Source organism: Taudactylus pleione, unplaced genomic scaffold (genome assembly GCF_031769625.1).
Source record: "Taudactylus pleione unplaced genomic scaffold, aTauple2 ptg000513l, whole genome shotgun sequence".
NCBI classification, from domain to species: domain Eukaryota; kingdom Metazoa; phylum Chordata; class Amphibia; order Anura; family Myobatrachidae; genus Taudactylus; species Taudactylus pleione.
The window spans coordinates 887,688-911,738 of NW_028284915.1; the positions used below are offsets into that span (position 1 = coordinate 887,688).

Below are 24,051 nucleotides of genomic sequence, written 5' to 3' on the forward strand. Positions count from 1 at the left end.
GCTGTAAGCTGCAGTGTGTGGGGGCAGAGCAGTAACACTGTGCTAAATTTATTATGCAGAACTCTCCTGAAGGGCTGGAGATAACGCTCCCCCATTAGAACCACTCCCATAGGCTGTGCCTGGTTCTAACTGAGACCCCTTTAGTCACTGTGATCGGGACATGGGTCCGCCTTACCGCTGATCTGGGGAGATGAAGCCCGTCTCAATCCTTGCTCTGTACCGCCTTGATGGCTGTCAGTACATGGGGAGGGAAGCAATGGGTGGTCCCTTCTCCCCAACAGCTGCACCACCGACTCTGTCCACGGCACTATTTATCAGATGGTAACTGACCTCTGGCTCCGCTTTCCCTGGCTGTTACTGTACAAGCTCTGGAGGGTAGTGTGTCTCTCTCTGCTCTGCTGTTGCCGCCGGGAACACCGCACTGGCAGCCGCTGGTTAGCTTTCCGATGGCAGTGGGTATCCCAGTGCAGGTCTCCTCTCTGGGAACGCTCTCTCGGGACTCCCTGAAACTGTCTTAACTGACTACCTCAGTCACCTGCTGCTGGTTCCAACCGTTTCTATGTCATGTGACCTGCTGCTGCTCACCACTGTATTACTCACTCCTCCTCTCTTCCCCTGTTGGCTCTGGATTACCCTTGAGGGGTTCATAACTTAGCAAATACACAACAATATGAATGTTGACACTATATATACATAAATCTATATATATCTCACATAAGACCCAGCATCGGTAGGCATACCTAGGGTCTGAGGTACCACAATAATGCACCATTAAAATGACTACAGTCCATGAAGGATTCCAATGCGATACTGACAAGGTAGTACCTGGCTCTTCAGTCTTTTGCTATGAGGTGCACCAGTGACTGGGACACCTGCATTTTAATGCAGACTTTTTGAACCGAACAGGGCTGGAGAGATAGGCATCCATTATGGGCAATTTAGAATCACCCTTTAACAGGGGAGGAATATAGTAAGGTCGAAATCTTCCACATTTGAAGAAAGGGTTAACCTTCAGTGTTTCAGGAAAGAACCACACCCTTGCTTCAATCAAGTGGAGTTAAGGCATAGATTCCTAAACTTGGTCCTCAAGGCACCCTAACAATCCAGGTTTTACGGATGACTATGATTGACCACGGGTGACTTAATTAGTGCCTCAGTCAAATTGATTTGACCACCTGTGCTCAACCATGGATATCTCTAAAACCTGAACTGTTGGGGAGCATTGAGAACTGCTTTTGAGAACCTCTGAGTTAAGGCATATGAATTTGCTTGTATGGGACATTTAGAAGGAAATATAGAATGTTGTGCACTTTTGGCACCCCTCTGCATACTGGATGTTGCAAACCCTGACTTAACATTGCACTTTGGACCTGATTCAGACCCATTCGCTAAGGCGCGACCGCTCGCTGCCGGGTGATTGTTGCTCAGTGCGCATGCGTATAATTCGCAGTGCACGTGCGCAAGCCAGTCATAATGATGGGGAATCGTGCGCTCGTAGCACAGAGACTGCCTGCTACTTTGAGTGACAGTACCGTTTGTCGGTGGTAACAGGGGAAGGTGCTTGTGAACGGGGGAGTGGTGTTGCGGACACAGGCATGTCAGGACGCCAAAACGCCATTTAAAGGGCGTGCATAATTAGCAAAGTAGCGTCATTGTACACATCACATGCATGTATTTCAGCCAGCACTGATCGCTGTGCTTGCGGCGGGGAAAGGCAACCCCAAGGACTGCGAGCAGCTCTGATGGCTCTCCATGTTACCGATTAATCATATATTTCCAGGAGATGACATGTGTTGCGAGGGGAAAGGCGGGGTCTTTATACACTTGTGAGCGCTCAGTGCCGTAGCTCGCTAAGACATAGAGGGCGTCCTTACACCACGCAGTGCGAGCATTTAATTTAAATATCCGGCCCCTTTTTGCCAGCGAGCAACCACATTTAGCGAGCAGGTCTGAATGAGCTCCCTTGTACTCCTGTGTATGGAGCTATTTTACTGGCTGTACCTTTTCGCTGTAATAAAAGCCTGAATCTACCAGCTACACTAGCATAAAATACATTAAGCATACTAATGTATGGGGAGTGTGGAAATTAACGCAGGCGGAATTAACCAGAAGATATCAGTGATATCTCCTGTGTTAAGTGTCTTCATGAATACTAAAATAACTGTAATTAAGGAAAATGTCCTTAAAAACGTTATTTTATTGTTGATGAATAGGCCCCTCAGTGAGAAAGAATGTGGAAATGTCAGTGTTGATGGTGCACTGCCACCTGTTGTCTGCAGCTGGTTTTGCAGCAGATTCATATTTCATGTGACATACAGATGTGTCCTTATACTTTTTTGCTTCATTTGGCACGAGATGCCGTCACGGCTAAGATGCACCACGACGAGTAGCAATTAGAGAGATCCCCAATTTTTTTTCCTGCAAAAGTATTCATATAATGTATCAGATTAAAGTAGCAAATTTTAAGAAAAAATCACAAGACGTGTATAATACGCAGATTCAAAGGCATGGCACATTTGGCGATATGGCTCGATTTTAGGAAAGGTATATATGGACACATCTGTACCATCCAGGTTCCCATAATATAAAGACATATACCTACTCCAGACAATCCAAAGACTTTGCAGACACCTTGCTTTCTGCTAATTCCATATTATCCTGGGATTTTACACTAGTATCCATAACCTCCAAGTCATAGCAGATACAGGATACCTCAACAAGGAATTACTTCAATTTGCCAAACCCTTGCCATTAAACAGTGCAAACATTTGCACCCCCAAATATGAAACCATCTTAGGGCCGTATTCAATTAGTTTCGCACCCGCTATAAGTTTTGCCTGCCAGACTTTTCGCCAACATTGCGTATTTTAGCAGGGGAAACTTATCGTGTGCGCTGCCGCTATTCACCGTATTCAATTCCAAAAGATGCAAAAACGGCGACACGCGAAGTCAGGACAGGTGAAAAGTAGGGTTAGAGTCGGGGATATCAGCCTGAACCCCCCAAAAAGATGCAGAACATTGGGGATCAATATAGTTGTGCCCAATTAGCCCTAATAAAACATTTTGGGGAACTTAAGTTTGCACAATTGTCACTAATTAGCGTTTTTGCACAAGTGGTGAAGAATGGCATAAAGCAGTATATTTGGGTGAAAATAAGTAGTCCAGTCAAATTTGGGGTACCTGAAAATGGGTGCAAGTATCTTTAAATGTCTCTAAAGTGAACTTTTAAATACAGTGAAATTCCACCCCCAAAAATGCACCTGCAATCCCCAAAACACTTGACCCCCTTCTTAGTGCACCCCAGAACCTTATTTTGCTAGTTTGCGAACTTGTCCCCCACACTTTGCACTTTTTTTGCCCCCAAATTCAAAGCACTTTTTTGAGGTGTTCTTTAGTTTTTTTAAGGAATTTTTTGACGCAGTTGTCCATTGGCGGGCTGTCCCAAGGGTTCTGAGGGCTTTCCCCACCTTTGCACCCCCAAACAAAAATTTTGCACTTCTTTTCTCCATCTATTTAGAGGCGAATCTTTTTCGCCTATCAAATTGCATTGCAAATGGCAATACATTTCTGACAGGTGAAAACTCGCTATCAGCGATACTTTTTCGTGGATCTTGGCTTTTCGCTTCTAATAGAATTACGGGCCTTAGTCTGCAAATTCATGTGCCAAACCATAATAACGGGTGCCTTTGTGCAATATTAAGAGTGTGACATCACAAAAGCTGCAACTGCTCTGTGGTTTTGCACTTGTGCATGTTGCTAATGAGCCTAGCTGTAAAAATAAAAATAAAAATACTAGCAAGATACATAGACACATACTGTTGAAACAACAATATATGATATTGACGTTGTGTGGTCAAATTTTTTTAATGTTTGTTTCTTTATTTCAGCTAAAGATCAAAGAGATCTAAATATTGTTGTGGAAATAATAAAGATAATTCAGGCAATCTTGAATAATCACCAAGATATTTTAAAAAAGGAAGATCAACAGCGGATAGCTACTTATCTTACCAAACTGGGATTCCAGAACTTGGCCTGTTCATTGATGTCACCTGAGGTATAACTCATTTTCGTATGCACATGAAATATCAGGCTAGTGGTGAATGAAAACAATAAAAATATTACCTGTTATTATTACTGCCTTCTCACATATTTGGACTATTGTATTTAATTAATTTATAATTGTACTGTATTTATTGCCAATACAGGTATTAGTATCAGTAATATTAATATTAGTCATCCAATACTTATTTAAATAGCACTTATCAGTAATAATACACCTGAGCTATATTGCTGTGTTGCTATTTAATTTTTTTTTATTTTACTGTATGATGACATTTGTGTGTTCAATAACGTTTCTACTATAAAATGTGCTCTGATGGTGCAAAGGTCCAAGGTTCAATTACAACCATCTCCAGGAACAAAACAGGAACACTTCACAACACTTTACAGTTGATTAGAAAATTCGAAATAAAATATTGATGGTATTTTCACAAAGAAAAGGTATATTATTACAACTGTTCAGTTTTCTTTTTAAGAAAATCTGCCCATGTCTGCAAACTTCCTACCTTTATAATGCACTAGCATCTGTCCAGAAAAAAAAATCAGGTGCAACTGCACGACATAGATCCATACATTTGTGAAATGCTGTATATGCATTTTTATAGTACTTAAATGCCTCCAGTATTCCTAAAAAAGAAAGGCAGCATCCTTCCATAAGTTACACTTTTCTTCAATCTTTATCATCATTATTTCCTCCATTAAATACAGATACTCAGCACAAAGGATGAGCAAAAATATAGCAAATACACAGTTGAAGTTGGTTCAGCTCGTTTTCAAATGCAGTATATGGGACCACATTTACTAAGAGACGAGAGAACTGACCCTGACGTAAGGGTGCAGCACTTCATACCAGACACATGGCAGGTAATGAGCACGAGTACTGTAAATGCATATGACTTTATTTGTGGAACTTGTCTTTTGTCTATTGAATTATTGGTATTACCTATGGAATGCACCCCTTGAGTTACATTTGCTTTGTTAAGAAATTGAATTAGTTATAGAAATTGATAGAACATAGAACTGTGGTGCTTGATCCTAATTCTGGTCTCGTATTCCAGTACAATTAGTATTTCACACTAGAATCCTTCTTATCAGAAGTGGCAGCTCAGTCCTAGTCACCGTTAGGTTAGGCGGTATAATCTAGGGATAAAGTAAAAAAGAAAGGACAAGCGCCCAATAATGTGGTATCTCGTAAAACAATCGGATAAAATTGAGAACAATTGGCTATTGCCCGTACCCTATGTACGCTTGTTATATAAGCTTATAATGCAGAATTCCATTGTCCAAACACAGTTCAGAGTGATGAAGCAGCCTCTGGGAACCCTCAGGCTCCAGAATGCCCCACGTGTACCCTTGGACAGCAACCTTATGAGTGAATGGTGCCCGCAACGTGATGTAATTAGCATCCAGTTTTATTCATATAAATGTGAAACACAAATATTACATACGGTTTAAAATGAAAAAAGAAAAATGTTGCTTATCTGAAAGGGGTGGTGTCTCGTCTTGCAGGGGGGACCTGTAGGAACACAGCAGGTAAGTGGTGGTAGTTGTAGCAGAAGGGTATCAAATCTCTACGTGTTTCACCAATATAGGCTTCCTCAGGGGTGAGGGATGTGTTCACAGAGACTCCTTATGTACTAGTAATGGGCCTCAAGCCTGCTCAGTGCGGTTTTGGCACCAAAATGATGCTGCTTCCGGGTTCTTGGTGCCAAAATGGGTTCGCGGAATCTGAAAACCGGAAGTGACCATTATATGGAGACTACAGGCTCCTAACGGTGCTTCTACATGAGGGCATAGTGCCCAATGTTCATTAGAGCTAAAACTGCTCTGGTGTTACTACAGGGCTACTGCTGTTATATTCATATATGTCTCCTTTACAACTGGTGCCATTTTGTTGGTTAGATAAGGGAACTATACATACCATATGAATGTTTATATGTAAATACAGTATATAAGGGGATATTACTTTAAATCCACATATAGACTATCTGCAGCATAAATCTATATTCTATTATGTCCATTCGTGGAAATCAACAAGATGCTTAGATGCTTATCCAATATACAATTAGATCAGGGCTAATAAAACCACACACATTTTTATTTAAAAGTGCACCCGGATACGCACTAAAATAGCACGGGGTACACAATAAATACGAAGGGTTAACACAACATAAAATACTTAACTCAAATACCGAGGATAATGTAAGTGAAGTCATAACAATAGCGTGACCACAAAATTATGCAGGATATTAAAATAATCCAGGATATTAAAATAATCCAGAATATTAAAATAATCCAATATAATTAAAAATAAATAAATAAATATATATATATATATATATATATATCAATTGTATTTCTTAACAGCACCAGCTGATCCCTTGACAGACCAGCGCACAGTTACTATGATGTCTAGAAACTTAATGCCTTGACAAAGGTCCATGTTGGACCGAAACGTTGGCTGGCAAATTACATTGGTATATTATTAAAAGCTGATTAATGTTGCTGAAAATCTGGAGAGTGCTTTTTTTCTTTTCATTAAGAAATACAATTGATGTTTATGGAAATTTCTCCGCAAGTTTCCCTAAAAGGCACCCCAGTACTATGAACCCATTTATATTGAGAGTGCCGGACCTGTTTAATATATATATATATATATATATATATATATATATATATATATAAAACTGTAATTATAAACTGTATGAAATAAGTATAAAACTCATGTGGTAAATAAAATAGGTGGAATGATATAACCAGATAAAAGCGCATCATCAGCCTGGAGGAAGGGGATAAAAGAGGTTCAGATAATGAGATTATAAAAATTGTGCTATTTCATAGCTCTCATTGTGTCCAAAAGGGGGAAAGCGTATTCAGTTCATAAATCCAGTACATTTCTCCTTGCGACAGGCGTTTTAGCAGGTCTCCACCTCTAGGTCCTAAGCTCACTTGTTCAAGAGCCTTTTATGTGAAACTGTCTGTTGAGGAATTATGGTGGGTGCAAAAATGTCTTGAAAGTGGATGACTCTCCTTATTCTTTATGTTTTGTAAATGTTCTTGGATCCTTCACTTTAGTTGTCTTTTCGTTTTCATGACGTATTTCATCTTGCAGCCACACTCTAATATATATGACTGAGGTAGTGTTACAGTTGTAAACTGTTTAAGTTTATATTCCTTGGTGTCATTAAAATTATGATAACACCTTCTGTTTGGATGAAAAAATTTACAAACATTGCAATATCCGCAATCTATTTGGTGCTAGGATGTCCTTATGGTATTTGGATTTATTGAATACCACATCTGGTTTTGTGGGTAGCAAGTTTCCCAGAACTGGATCCATTTTCATGATATTCCAATTTTTATTGAGGGTTTTCTTAATTCTCCCTTCTTCATTGTTATTAGAGATGAGCGGGTTCGGTTCTCAGAGAACCAAGCCCAGGGGCGGATTGTGATGCCGGGATGGATCCCGCTGGGCCGGTATCTTTGGTGGCCGGCAGGCCACCCGGCCTACCCTTCACTCACTCACCTAATCCTGGACCTCCATTCCCTCTTCTTGCTGCCGCGATCGGAGCTCAGCTCCGATCGTGCAACTGTACAGCTTAATGAAGTAAAAAAAATAAATGGCTGACGGGGGAGCTGCAGCAGCTCCTCCCATAAGCCCTTTGAGGAGTCCGGGGCCGTTAGTCACAACTGACAGCTCCGCCTCCTGCACTGACAAGTCACACTGCACACAAGAGCAGCCGGCCTCAGAAATCAGAGCAGCTGGCCCAACACATAGGAGGCTGTGGCAGCCTTCTCACCAGAAAGAAATATATATACTTACAACATATTAATTATATAAAGTAAAGTAAGTCTACTACTCACTGTATTAGGGATATGAGATTAATAGCTGCCTGAATTGTTAAAATAATGACTCATGTATCATTGGCGTAGGCTGGTGGCTAGCTGCAGTGGCAAGGAGATCATATATATATATACACAGTATATATATATATATATATATAGAGAGAGAGAGAGAGAGATAACGAATATATTATATATATGCATACAACAAATCATTTATATATATGTATATAATGAATAAATATATATATATATATCTATATATAACGAAAGAATAAATAAAATATATATATATATATATATATATATACAAAGTTCATTCCTATAGTGTGGTGTAGCAACCACACACAAAAAGGAAAAGGCGGCACTCCTGGATTTTGTGAAGAATATTATATTGAAGTCATCAAATATACAAATAGTCTGGTTGATGTTTCACGGTCTTACGACCTTTTCATCAGGACTGATGAAAATGTCATAAGACCTTGAAACATCGATCAGACTATTTGTATGATGAAAAGGTCGTAAGACCTTGAAACGTCGACCAGACTATTTGTATATTTGATGACTTCAATATAATATTCTTCACAAAATCCAGGAGTGCCGCCTTTTCCTTTTTGTGTGTGGTTGCTACACCACACTATAGGAATGAACTTTATATACACTGTAGGAGGGCACCTGGTGGTATTCTCTTCTTCCTGAGTGCCGAGCAACAAGTTGCATATACACACACACATTTAAATATATTATGCAATGGTGGAGAGCATCCTGCCCCATCACTAGACTCCGCCCCTCAACAGACCCTGCCCCCATTAGGGCTGCATCCAAAAATTTCCCGGGCTGGTTTTCAGACCCAATCCGCTGCTGACCGAGCCCACCTGAGTTTTGCAGATCCGAGTCGGATCTAAGCAGGCTCGGAGTTTCCTGCCTGACTCGGATCTCGAAACCGAGGCAAAACCATAGAGTCTGAAATCTTGCCGTTCATGAGCTTACGTCTCAATGATCAATGTAGTATATAAGGACCACGCGGCGGATGCCATTTCACTCCGGCTGTGGAGACTGAACAGGGATGGTGGGTAGTGTAGGGCTGGGAGAATGGTGCTGTGTCCTGTGTCCTGGGCTGGTGCACTGCTGATCCATTCCGGGCTGGTGCTGCTGAGTGCTGATCCATTCTGGGCTGGTGCTCTGCTGTCTGCTGTGTCCTGGGGTGCTGCAGTGCTCATCCATTCTGGGCTGGTGCTCTGCTGTCTGCTGTGTCTATCTGGGCTGGTGCAGAATACATCTGGGCTGGTGCTGCGTCCATCTGGGCCCAAGTTTTGGACTCCCCCCCAAAAAAATGTATGTATATTGTAAAAAAAAAAAAAAAAGTGTCTTTTAGTAATATTTTTCTGTGTGTGTGTGTGCGTGTTAGGCTTAACCGCACAAGATCCAGCCAGCAACGCAAGTTGCAACCTAGTGCTGCCCGACTCCAGTCATGATGAATCGCTGCTCTGGGCCCAAGTTCTTGAGCATAATTTTTTTTTAAATCAATTGTCTTTTTTTGGATCTTTTACTGTCTGTGTGTGTGCATGTATCCAGCTAGTAACGCAAGTTGCAACCTAGTGCTGCTTCCCTCCAGTCATGATTAATCACTGCTCTGTGCCCAAGTTCTTGAGCATACATTTTTTTTAAATCAGTTGTCTTTTTTTGGATTTTTTACTGTCTGTGTGTGTGCATGCATGTTAGGCTTAACTGCACAAGATCCAGCCAGCAACGCAAGTTGCAACCTAGTGCTGCCCCAGTCCAGTCGTGATCAATCACTGGTCTGGGCCCATGTTCTTGAGCATAAAAAAAATTTAAATCAATTGTCTTTTTTGTCTAATATTTTTGTGTGTGTGCACAACTGCACGTGTGTGAATTTTGTAACCGCAACTTGGCTACACTATTGGTGCTTGTGACACTGCTTCAAGACCGCAGAAAATATGGAGGGCTATCACATGACAGGAGAGCAAGTCCAAGAACCACATGTTGTAGCTGCCGTCAGCAGTGCAAGGCCGCCAACTTCCTCATCCTCTATGAAGGCCCATGCCCCAGGGATTAAGTCACGCCATCAATATGGTAAAGCTACTTGTACTGAAGTTAAGAAAAAAAATTGAAAGGAAATTTGCCTTTAGATAAACAAAAAATTGGCAATATGCCCTTCACTACATGAAGTGGCAAGGAAAAGATAAGGCCTTGGCCTTTCTTTAGCAAGACTGCTGATTCTGATAGCCCTTTGGAAAAAACAACTGTGTGCTCCGAGAAATCGAAATCACAAATCCCCGAGGAGAGTGCAAGTGTGTCCGCGGTTGACATGTGTGAGCCAGACCTAAATAATAGTGTACTGGAGGATCCTCCAAGTTCCAACATTTGTGTGCCTTCTGTAAATGTGGGGAAGGGCAGTCAACATCTTGCAGACATTGAGGATGCTTCTGTGGAATTGCACATGGAGGAGGAGGAGGATATTTTGGTAGTTGAAGGCACTAAGGATGATGAGGATGTTGATGATGAAGATGTTGGTGATGAGGATGTTGATGCCGAGGATGTCCTTTGTGTAAGTAAGGCAACAGCTGTTGCCCATGGAATGAAAAAGCCAAAGCCCATTGTTGTCATGCCGGGACAAAAGACAAAAAAATCTACTTCTCACGTGTGGAATTATTTCCACCCCGATCCAGACAACAGTTGTCAAGCCAAATATGACCATTGCCATGCAAGAGTGAGTAGAGGGAGGGACCTAAACCACCTAGGAACATCCTCCTTGTTACGTCACTTGGAGCGCATTCGTAAAATATCAAAGTGTACGTCGCCAAGTTCCAAAACTCAAAACGTAATTAGTCCAGTGTCACCTACCTGCTCTCTCTCTGTGAGATCCAAGCACCTTCGATCTCCAACAACCAACACCTGCATCATCAACATCCTCATTCGTCATCTGGAGTAGTCCTGCTGCATCCAATGTTGTTATTCGAAGCATGATTGGCTCATCTCCTATCCGTGATTCCTCAGAAGTATCCTTGATGACTAGGCCTGTTGCTGCTGCTGTTGCTCTCAGTAGATCTACATCCCAGAAGAGGACCAATAGGAAGACTACTTGTAGCATATGCTCCAAACAACAATTAACTGTTAAACAATTGTTTGCAAGGACAAACAAGTATGACAGCAATCACCCATTTGCACAGCAGATTACTGACACCATAACAGCTATACTGGTATTAGATGTGCGTCCAGTATCCACATTTACTGCAGTGGTTTTTCAACAGTTAATTAAGGTCCTGTGTCCTCACTACCAGATCCCTTCTAGATTCCACTTCACCAGAACAGCAATTCCAAGTCTGTACATGGACATTAAAAAAACCTCAGAAATGCCATTGTACCCACTGTCCACTTGACCACTGATATGTGGACAAGTGGGACAGGGCAAACTAAGGATTACATGACTATGACAGCCCACTGGGTAGGTGTATTGCCTACAGCAGCAACAGAAGCAGCAACATCTACCAAAAGACAGCTGATGCAGAGGCAGGCTACTCTTTCTATAACTGGTTTCACTAAGAGGCATACCACTAAGAACCTCTTAGAAAAACTCAGGGAAATCATTGGTAAATGGCTTACCCCACTTGGACTCTCCTCGGGATTTGTGATTTCGGAAAATGCCACCAATATTGTGAGAGCATTACATCTGGGCGAATTCCAACATGTCCCATATTTTGCTCACACAATTATATTTTTAAAACTGACACAGTCATGCAGGAGATGCTCTCGGTGGCCTGCAAAATATCTGGACATTTTAGACATTCGGCGACCGCTTGTCGAAGATTGCATGACCAGCAGGTACTGTTAAATTTGCCCTTCCATCAGCTGAAGCAAGAGGTAGTAACTCGGTGGAATTCTACCCTATATATGCTTCAGTGGATGGAGGAACAGCAAAAGGCCATCCAGGCCTAAACAATGGACTATGACATAGGCCGTGGAGGGGAATGCACCTTACTCAAGCGCAGTGGAGAATCATTTTTGTGTTGTGCAATGTTCTGAAACCCTTTGAACTTGCCACACGTGAAGTTAGTTCAGACACTGTCAGCTTGAGTCAGGTCATTCCCCTCATCAGGCTTTTGCAAAAACAGCTGAAGAAACTAAAGGAGGAGGTGAAACAGAGCGATTGCGCAAAGTATGTTGGACTGGTGGATCAAGCCCTTGATTCACTTCACCAGGATCCAAGAGTCGTCAATCTATTGAAATCTGAAAAATATATTTTGGCGACCATTCTGGATCCTAGTTTTATGTCCTACCATGTGAGTTTTTTTCCAACAGACAAAAATCTAAAACTGTGCAAAGAGATGTTAGTAAAAAAATTGTCAGCTGCAGCAGCAGCACGTGAAACACCATCATCTCCTCCTTCAGTTTCTGCAGCTGCCAGGAAAAGACTCAATTTTCCTTACAGAATGCCTGCTGGTCATGCAGATCGTTCACCAAAAAATTACATCTGGTCGTGCCAGAGAGAACTGTCTACTAGTGACATGTCTTCTACCGTGACTATGTGTGATACGGTCTCCATTCACAGAATGGTGGAGGACTATTTCAGAGGTAACATCCTAATAGGCATGTCAGACAGTCCCTTTCAGTACTGGCAGGAAAAAGAGGCAATTTGGAGTCCCATACACAAACTAGCTTTGCATTACTGAAGTTGCCCACCCTCCAGTGTGTACTCTGAAACAGTTTTCAGTGCAGCTGGCAACCTTTTCAGTGATCGGCGTAGGAGGTTACTTCCTCAAAATGTGGAAAAGATGATGTTCATTAAAATGAATTACAAATTCCACAAGGAAGACCTCTACCAACAATTACATGAAAAAATTACAGAGGCGCCTATGGTGGATTCCAGCGGGGACAAATTAATATTGTGTGAAGAAGAGGATGTACACACTGATGGGGATGACGAGGACGAGGATGACAACAACTAGTAATGTAAAGCCAGTTTGTGTATGGGATCATTTTAATTTCCATGTCCATATCACATTGGCAGCTTGCTTTATGGGGGTCCAAACAAACCAATATTTTCAGCCACAATTGGCAGTCCTTGTCACTGAAATGATTGGTTTGTTAACTGTCCTGTTTCATATACAACATAAGGGTGGGTGGGAGGGCCCAATAACTATTCCATCTTGCACCTTTTTCCTTTCCATTATGTGCTGGTTGGGGCATTGCTGCCTGACATTTTAAATTAATGTTATGGATGGTTTAGGAACCAATGATTTCTTTTTAAATTAATTTATTATCAATTTTTCAGCCAGGGGCTGTACCAATTAATTGCTTTTTATTAATTATTCAGCCAGGGGCTGCACCCAATGAATTGTTTTTTAATTAATTTTTATCAATTTTAGGAGCAGGGGCTGCACCCAATGAATTGTTTTTTAATTAATTTATTATCAATTTAACAGCCAGGAGCTGTACCAATGAATTGCTTTTTATTAATTATTCAGCCAGGAGCTGCACCCAATTAATTGTTTTTTAATACATTTATTAATTTTACAGCCAGCGGCTGCACCCAATGATTTGTTTTTTAATACATTTTTTATCAATTTTACAGCCAGGGGCTGCACCAACTATCAATTCGTCAATCCTCAAGGGTATCCCAAACCATCATCTTTGCACAGTCCTCAACTCTATTAATAATTATATCAATCAGTTTTGAGCCAGCAAGCTGGATGCAACCTTTGGCCCTATAACTAGGTGAAAAAAAAAATCAATATTAGGAGCTGTGAGGTGGTCAAAATTGACTGGAAACGAGTGGAAATAAATGTTATTGAGGTTATTAATACTGTAGGAACAAAAAAAGGCCCATTTTATATGATTTTAGCTGCATTTTTAAGAAAAAATCCAGATCCCAAACCGAAAACAAAACACGGAGGTGAGGTTTTGGCAAAACCAATCCAGATCCAAAACCAGGGGAGATCCATATCCAAAACCAAAACACGGGGGTCGATGCACATCTCTAATTGTTATACTGTGTAATGTATGTAATGTAATTCTGTGCTTCTATTATTCCACTGATCCCTCTTACGGTTATCTGTCTGGAGAAATTCCCTATTCAGTTCGTCCCCTTTGGATAGTGCCTCTCTCAGGATATTCTCAGGGTAACCCCTCTCTCTGAACCTGTCCACATAAATCTTGGCTTGTTCATGATAGGTCTCTTGTTTTAGCAGTTTCTTTTGATACGGTACAGTTGTGAATACGGGATGTTATTTTTCCAATTTTGGGCATGATTGCTCTAGTAGTGAAGGTAGCTATTTGTGTCTACTTCTTTGATAAAGTTTTTGGTTATAACCTTGTTGTCTTCACTGGAAAGGACCAAGTCCAAGAATTCAGCATTGTGAGTATTAAAATTGTATGTAAACTTTAGATTAAAATTATTTTGGTGTATAAAAGATATAAAATCCTTAAAATCTTCCTCATCTCCGTCCCATATAATGATAATATCATCAATATACCGCTTATACAGCCAAATTTTGTCCTTATGTGGGTTGTTGTTATAAACATATTCCTCCTCCCACATGCCCATAAAGATTTTAAAGATATTAGCATAACTTGGTGTGAAAATTGTGCCAATCGCAGTCCCACATACCTGCAAGTAAAATTGATCCAAGTACTTAAAATAATTATGGGTTAAAAAAATCTTATTAAGATGCAGATAAAATCTTTATGAGAGCCACTTAGTTTGGAGTCCTGTTCCAAGATTCTTCTACATGCCTCTATCCCTTTGTCATGGACTATAGATGTATATAAAGATGATACATCCACTGTGGCCCACTTGTATGCCTCCTTCCATTTGATCTCCTCCACGACAATGTTTCAAGACCACAGTGGGTCTTTTCCTCAGTCCTGAGGAAAAGACCCACCGTGGTCTTGAAACGTTGACACACTATGTGTATTATGCAACTGTTTCAATACAACCTTTTTTTCACTATCTTGAGTGCTGCCTATTCCTTTTGCTTTGGGGCTTGCTTAGCTTCTAAGACAAAATACCTTATCTACAACTCTACAAGGAAGGCACCCACCCATTTACCTTATCATCTGAGTGCCAAACCAAGAAACCTCTATATGTGTGTGTGTGTATATATATATATATATACACACACACAGTATAGATATATGACCACACACAAATACATACTACACACAGCATAAATGTACGTGCATGTGTATATATATATATATACTCTATACATAGACATACATTTAAACTGTGTATCTATATGTGTGTGTATATTATTTATATATATATATTTATACGCTCATATAATATATGATAATAATGTGTGTGGTGGTGGGACAGCAGGCTACCTTTCCTTCAGCCCTCAGCTTCACGGCCCACTGCCCGGGGAAATGGTTCCTTGAGTGCCCGGCAGGTAGCCTGGGCTGTTCTCTCTGATACTAGCCACAGTTTCACGAGATTTGACATATAATCTCATGTGACTGTCACTGTAGTGAGTCTACTGTTCCCTGCTGCTGTCCTCAGCAGCTCAGCTGTTCTCTTATAGCGGCTTCTGCGGATAGCAGCAGGGAACTTTTAAATGTTAGTAGAAGCGGCCGGGGATCGGGGACAGTGTGTGGGGACCCTGGGACGACCGCCCCTGTCGCCCTGCCTTTAATCCGGTCCTGCTCTCCACCCTACAGAAAGAGAGTTCTCCTGCCTGTCTTTAGCTCATCACATTTCCTCGAGGATTGATTACATATTAATCTCCAACTCTTAACTTCTTAGAGTTAGTATATCTGATATGGAGCCTATAGCCCTATCAGATCACGCTCTGGTCTGGTTCGCTCTGCATGTATCTACTGACAGAGGCCCTACCTGCCAATGGAGGTTCCCCACACATCTAGCTAACTTGCTCACCTTTTGTAATAAACTAGAATCAGAATGGGAGGAATACAAAATTAATAATGCCCCACACGCTTTGTCTGACCCTTCCCTGTTCTGGCAAGCTGCGAAAGCTGTCTTGAGAGGATTTATAATCTCATATGTGTCCTCCCATGGTAAACAACAATCAGACAACTATATAAAATTACAATAAGAACTTTTTTGATTCTTTTCAAAATTATAAACAATCACCTTCTCTTATTAATATACAGAAGTATACCACAGCTAGAATTCACTTTGGAGAATACTTACATGCTATGGGTGATAGACTACATTTATCAGTGAATTATTGCTTCCATAAATTCGCCAACAAAACTGGTCGTCTCTTGATCAATATTTTGAATAGTCAAAGACCCCCTATGGTAGTTCATCCCCTTTGAACTTTGAGTGGTCAATTTACATCCTCTAATTCTCAGATTGCAGACATAATGCACTAATTTTATAAATCATTATATTCTCCCGTGCCTGAAGCTGAACCCTTAGGTTTTGATTTACCTTCAGAAATCATTGATTGGGGTTTGCTCCCAAATCCCCAAATTTCTCCTGACCTAAAAGCTCTACTAACAAACCCTATTTCTATAGCAGCGGTAACCACTGTGATTAAACATCTTAAGTCTGCAAAAGCTCCTGGTCCAGATAGCCTTAGTGGGGAGTTTTATAAAATCCTAGGCCTCAGAATACATGACACCTTGACTTCCTTTTTCAATCACATCCTATCACAAAACTCTATACCCGTGCATTTTAATTTGGCCACAATTAAGGTCTTACCAAAACCGGGGAGGGATTTGGCTCTACCAGGCTCTTATAGACCAATATCTTTACTGAATCAGGACTATAAAATTCTACTATCCCTGACATCTATTCTGGAGTAGAACAATTCCACCGGAAATGGGGTCTTTATATTGATAATTTAGATGAATCACCTCAGACCAAAATATACAAACTTTATGAATCAACTAACTGGTACTTAATGGGAAATTTGCAAGATTGATAAATGTATGTCCTAATATTTACGTAAGGATATTTATAATTTCTTACTTATTGATTTTACATTTCAACTTGACAGCTGCAATGCTAATTTGATTTATAATCTATAAAGATCATTATAATGCTCTAATGTTCTGGGCTTTATTAATTTATTTTTTCCTTTCATTTTATTTACATATTAACCGACCTAGTCCTTTCATTTCGTTACCTCTTTTCATTACCTCTCTTTCTCTATCCCATCTATTTTATTTACTCGCTCTTCACTCCCCTTCGGCTTTCCTCATGTGTCTTCCCACAGCTTCTTGTCTTGTCTATATGTTTTGTATAGTTTTTCTCCTTTCTTTCACATAATTTTTTGCTCTCTATTAGTCTTTTGACTATACTTGGTTAGAAAATACCACAATGAATGAGCAATTCATATTGATATCTGTATTACTAAGTTTGTTTTCATCTATTGAGATGGAGGTTTTTGCCTTCTTATGTGTTTTGTAGGTTGTCAATGGACATTTTCTCTTCTCCTGGATATTTTTATTTTTAATATCGGGAATTTGTCTCATGCTCAATATAAGATTTATATGTATTATTTTCGCTCACCTCTTTCGAAAGTATTATATCAATATCTGGTTTCTTAACCAAGTTTTTTTTTGTTTATTGTACAATTTGAAATACTAGTAAAATGTATTATGAAAAAAAGAAAAAAAAGAAATACAGGTAGATATCTGGGAAGAGCTACAGTAGTTTAATCATTTAATGTGCACATATTTAACTCTTAAATGAATAAAAATAACATAAATTTTCTCATCTCCACAAGTTGGTTAATATTTGAAAATATACGTGAACTAAACAGTGTAATCGTCTTTACTGTAGACGAGGGTGTAGCATTGGTGTAGCTTGTGCATTGGGTGCTATGGCCAGCAGGGTGCACCATCTGAGGTGCATATTTTTGACTTCCCTAGCTATTAATAGATCACCAGAGAAGGGAACTAATGTAGCAGTTCCTGATCAGTGTGGGACTAAGAGGCTGTAGGCACCCCTTGTGAGTTTTTATTTGTTTTTGCACCAGGCGCCAAGACCAGCTGGGTGCACCATCTGGTCTGCATATTCTTGACCTCCCTAGTTATTTATAGACCACCAGAGAAGGGAATTAATGTAGTAGTTCCCATTCAGAAGACTTCCGGCTGACATGATTGTCAACAGCTGCAGTCATACTGTATAGAGGGGCTGCTGGCTGCTGGTGTTCCATCCATGTTCAACTTCGGACAGCAATCCAGATAAATCAGGTAATTAAAAAAAATATGTGAACTACTCTGGTGTGCAGTGGGGGCATGTTGTTGTGCAGGGGGGGGCAAGTTAGTGTGCTGGGGGGCCAGATTCATGTTGTTGTGCATGGGATGGTCAAGTTGTTGTGCAGGGAGGGCATATTGTTGTGCAGAGAAGAATATGTGAAGGGGCATTTTGTGTGCCTGTTGGTGTGCAGGGGGCATGCTTTAAAATATTTGAGAAAAGCTAGTACCACTATGGGTCACCACTATCACCTGCAGCAAAATGGAAGTGGAGGGCACTATAGAATATACTTTCTCTGGGTTCGATGGCTCCATGCTACACCTTTGACTGTAGGTAAGATAAAGCTACTTTAAAGACATGAGGAACAGGATACAGGAAAGGAATGGTATTGGAGTATCGACGGCTCTGTAGCCGCCGGTTCAAATACCACCTCTGGAAGCCCGACAGCAAGAGATCCCGACGCATCTAGGTAAGTAATCTAACTCTACCCTGCCCACCCAACTCAAACCCACCCTTAGTGGTGCCTAAACCTAACCTTCCTGGGGGTTGCCTAACCCTAAGTCCCTCCCAGTGGTGCTTAACCCTAACCCTTCCTGCACCCTAAACCTAAGTCTCCCAGGGGGTGCCTAACCCTAACCTGCCCCCAGGGGTGCTTAACCCTAACTCCCCTCCCCACACGCTAACACTAACCCACCGGGGGGGGCCTAATTCTAACCACCCCCATCCCCGGCTTACCTTCATACTTACCCACCATCTGGACATTCGGAATTTCGGCTGTCGGCATTATGCCCGCACGGTGGGATTGTGGCGTCGGTATTTCGACTGCCGGCAACCCGTCCACCGGCATAATAACTGCATCCCACAGGAAAGTACTAAAGTACAGTATGCTAATCCTAGAAAGACTTTTCAAAAAAACTCACAAGCCTACTCATATTACAGAGGATTATGCTATACCATATCCAAATGTAAATGTCTACTCATATGCCATTTAGGTGCATGAATTTGATCTGTGATTTACGTATGTTTTCATGATCACTTGTGCATTGTAATTGTACACACATACTGTTGTGCTTGGTAACTTGATAGAGTTGTGCACCCTGATTAGCAAACACCTACGAGGCCTGGCACCATTACATTGCTGTGTGAAGATTTAGTTTTGTTTACCTTGGGTATGCTTAATGTATAATGAATTCTGTGCTACCAACTATGCTAGTTTGGACTAGGGATGTGCGCCGGACCATTTTTGCCGGATTTGGATTTGGTTCTAATTCGTCGTCCGGCTTTGGATTTGGATTTGGATTTGCCAAACTGCGGTGACTGGCTTTGGATTTGGATTTGGATTTGGATTTTTTTACAAAAATTGACAAAAAAAGCTAAAATCACATAAATTGGTCTTTTTTTTCTTCCTAGAGTATTATTAACCTCAATAACATTAATTTCCAGTCAATTTAGACCATATCACAGCTTATAATATTGTTTTCAACATTATTGGCCAAAGGTTGCAGTGAGCTGACTGGTTACTAAGCGACAAAGCAGCGGCACAACGACACAGACACCACAGTATAAAGCACATCTATGACACATTGCCACACAGCAGTGGCAGAAATGAAAAGTAGTGCACCCACCCAGTGGGGTACGGCCAGCAGAGTCACAGTACTTGTTTACAAAGTGGGCTACGGCCCTAGGAGTCACAGTGCACAATCTTATTAGCATTACACCGCACATAGGGCCTGATTCACATTACACCATAAAGTAGTGTCTCTTATTTATGTTACGACACACAGTAGTGCCCCTTTTACACAATGCCCACAGTAGTGACCCTTTTACACAATGCCCACAGTAGCGGTGTCCCTTACACAATGTCCCCCAGCAGTGGTGCCCCCTATGCAGTCCCCTTAGTAGTACGGTCCACTATGCAGTGCCCCCAGTTGAATGCTCCCCAGTAGTATGCCCCCCATTAGCAGGCCCCCCCAGTAGTATGTCCCCCATTAGCAGGCCCCCCCAGTAGTATGCCCCCCATTAGCATGCCACCCAGTAGTATGCCCCCCCAGTAGTATGGCTCCCCCAGTAGTAGGCTGCCCCAGTAGCAGGCCCCCCCAGTAGTAGGCTGCTCCAGTAGTAGCCCCCCCTGTAGTATGGGCCCCCACCTGTAGTATGGCCCCCCCTGTAGTAGGCCCCCCCAGTAGTATGGCCCCCCCCAGTAGCAGGCCCCTCAGTAGTATGGCCCCCCCAGTAGCAGACCCCCCCCAGTAGTATAGCCCCCCCCAGTAGCAGGCCCCTCTGTAGTATGGCCCCCCCCAGTAGTATAGCCCTGCCCAGTAGCAGACCCCCCCCAGTAGTGCAGACCCCCCCAGTAGTATAGCCCCCCCAGTAGCAGGCCCCTCTGTAGTATGGCCCCCCAATAGTGCAGATCCCCCCCAGTAGTATGGCCCCCCCAGTAGCAGACCCCCCCCCAGTAGTATAGCCCCCCCCAGTAGCAGGCCCCTCTGTAGTATGGCCCCCCCAGTAGTATTGCCTCCCCCAGTAGCAGACCCCCCCCCAGTAGTGCAGACCCCCCCCCAGTAGTATAGCCCCCCCAGTAGCAGGCCCCTCTGTAGTATGGCCCCCCCAGTAGTATAGCCCCCCCCCAGTAGCAGACCCCCCCAGTAGTGCAGACCCCCCCCCCCCCAGTAGCGCCCCCGGACCTTTGACAAGTAAAAAAATAAAAAAAATAAAACTTACCTGTATCCCCGCTCCCGCGCCGTCCGCTCTGTCACACGCTGAGGAGGGAGCCGGAAGACGGAGCTCATGTGTGAGCTCCAGCCGGCTCCCTCTGTGCAGCAGCCAATGAGAGTCTCTGTGACTCTCATTGGCTGCTGTAACAAACACACAGCTGCCGCTGGCGGCTGTGTGTCTGTGTCTGTGTAGGGCAGAGCGCTATCACTGCGCTCTGCCCTACACGCGAGGAGACCTGATGTCGGATTCTCTAGTGAGAATCTGACATCAGGTGGCCGCCGTTCGGCCCCGAACGGGGATCCGAGTCAGGCGGTGAACACCCGAACAGGGTTCGGGTGGACTCGGATCCCCAATGTTCGGAGCGGTTCGGATTCCACAGAATCCGAACCGCTCATCTCTAGTTTGGACTGAACACCATCTGCCCATCACACCTGAGAATACATTTTATTACATTTTCTGCATGCTGACTTTGTATTGTAGTTTTCAGCTTTCGATGTGACCCTAATTGACATGAGTTTTCTTCCTTCCTTTCCCCTTTTTGGATCCCTAGGCTATATAGCCCCCTAGTATGTAAAGAGTACCAATATGTCTTGGGTGTAACAAAGCAATAGAAAACCTACTCGCTTAAGCTGAAAATGAGGCTGCAATAGGTTCAATGCATGGTATATGGGTTTAGTTGGTCAGACATTAAACCTGGGAAAAAAGGGGGCTGGGATTCACATCCTAGTCTTAAACATAAATAAGAGGTGCAATCATACTGAGACCCGTAGTTCTATTGCATAAAAAAAAGTTAAATGCAGGTGCACACTCTAGGCACAAAGAATTCTGATGATCAAAATATTTATAATAAACTCTAACAATTAACTTAATTTTTTAAGCAACGTTCTTAGCACATGTTTGGCCACCTATCACTTCACAGTGAACCTCATAAGGTGAGTTCCTAGCATCTCTTATACAGACATTAAACTTAGACATTCAGCTTGTGTTACAGGGTTCAGACAAATGTCTAAGGAATCTGGTAACTTTAAAAAGAGATACACAGGAATGCTGATGATTCTCTTCAAATCTGTGTTTTATTTGACTAGGGAGATTTCTAGAACCTGCTATGTCTCCTACTTTGCCCTCTATTGGACACTACACCACAAATATTACTACATTGTATCATTCATTAACAGGGCCGCAACTAAGGGAGCTGGAGGTGCATGTGCACTGGGTGCGCCGCTGCTCCCGCCGCCAGTGTCCTCCAGCCTGGTGATGCTGGGGGGCTCCAAGCTGGACGCCCGCTGAGATTTTATTACAAGCGGGCAACCGGCTCCTTCACTGCAGGGCCGCGGTAGCCGGAGGTTGGCGTTCTCTCCTGAACTCCAGCTTAAGGCTCTCCCCACGGACACTATGGGAGAGATGTCATTATGTCTCTCCCATAGTTACGAGGAGAAGCCGGGTGGACCGGATGGCGGCGGACTTAAGAGCGTGGTTTAAGGTTTTTTTTGTGTGGAAGCAGCACCCAGGGGCATTACTATGGGGGCATTACCATATGGGCACTACTACAGGGGCATTACTATATTGGCACTACTACAGGGGCATTACTATGGGGGGTATTACCTTATGGGCATTACTATGGGGGCTTTACTATATGGGCACTACTATAGGGGCATTACTATGGGCATTACTATATGGGCACTACTACATGGGGCATTACTCTATGGGCACTACTACAGGGGAATTACAGATGTGCCCAGCTAGTTTGTTGCTCCATACAGCCATGTAGCGTGCCATGCATCTCGCGCCACACAGTAGCCTTGAGTCGCGCCACACAGAATATTTCATAACGGAACATATCGTAGCACTGGAAAAAAGTCATCATGTAATACAACTTTTTGTCCACCAGGTGTCACTTTTCCTAAACTACACAGTACATGCGTTGGATTTCCAATGCATTTTCTGTATTACCGCCCGATGATTGACTGACAGAAGCTGTGATTCGGTACACTATAGTACAGCATTTTGGTCATGGAATCAGTGCTGTAGAAGAATGTGTTATAAAGTATTAAATAATAACAGTACAGTATGTGTGTGAGTTCTGTAATGTTAAAAAAAAATATATATATATATTTTTGTCTCATGGGCTCAGATGGGCCACAGGCATGCACAGCTTTCACTGAGACATGATGAATGTGTTTACATGTACTGTACTAATAAGGCATGACCCGGTAGTGTGAGGATCTTTTATGCAACTTTTTACCTCCAAATGCATCTGAATCATACAGCGAATCGAATTGATAGCACAAGCAGCTTCTGCTGATTAAAATGATATGCAGCATGCCTATGTTCTGTGAGCCAGTGCTGGTGTATCTGCACGTGAAACGCTACATTACACTAACAGCCACTGTAACACTGTAACATAGTGATTTGCTTGCAGATACACCCGCACTTGCTCACAGAACATAGGCATGCTGCATATCATTTTAATTTAGGGTAAAAAGATGCATAAAAGACACTTTTCATAAAGAGAGATCATGTCAGGTTCAATACTTTTAAGTACTCTATGGAATTCAAAGCATTTCTCTCAACATCCCACCACAGTACAAATTTTATCAGTGGAGCACTCGCCACCAAGTGTTTAAGTAGTGTATTACAAGCCATGGCTAATATTTTGTTGTAGAATACAATGGTACACCACAGTACAGCCATCATGTAACATTCCATGGCGCGACACAGGAGGCCTGAATGGTGCGCTATGAGCAACAAACTACTGGGCCCATCTGTACTATGGGGGCATTACTATATGGGCACAACTACAGGGGCATTACTATGGTGGCATTACAATGGAGCATTACTATATGGGCACTACTACAGGGGAATTACTATGGGGGCATTACCATATGTGCACTACTACAGGGGCATTACTATGGGGACATTACTATATGGGCACTACTACAGGGGCATTACCTCAGGGGGCATAACTATAAGTGCACTGCTGAAGGGGGCATTACTACAGGGGCATTACTATATGGGCACTACTACAGGGGCATTACCTCAGGGGCATTACTATAGGTGCACTGCTGAAGGGGCATTACAATAGGGGCACTGCTGCAGGGGGCATTACTATGGGGGAATTACCAGGGGGGCACCATTTTTACTTTCTTGCCCCGGGGGACAAAAATCGTAGTTGCAGCCCTGTCATTGCCAAAACCAATTGTGAGCTAAAGGCATCAACAAAAAATAAATCTATGTGGTGGCTT

At 42.3% G+C, this 24,051-nt stretch overlaps 1 protein-coding gene across 1 annotated transcript in view; it reads left to right on the forward strand.

Moving 5' to 3' along the window:
- LOC148501567 (putative ATP-dependent RNA helicase DDX60) overlaps positions 1-24,051 on the forward strand; it is a 600,786-nt gene that overhangs the window by 245,446 nt on the left and 331,289 nt on the right. The window contains exons 15-16 of the mRNA XM_088450267.1: positions 3,888-4,054; positions 4,768-4,923. Of these exons, the coding sequence (XP_088306393.1) occupies positions 3,888-4,054; positions 4,768-4,923 (323 nt within the window). The remainder of the gene's footprint in view (positions 1-3,887; positions 4,055-4,767; positions 4,924-24,051) is intronic.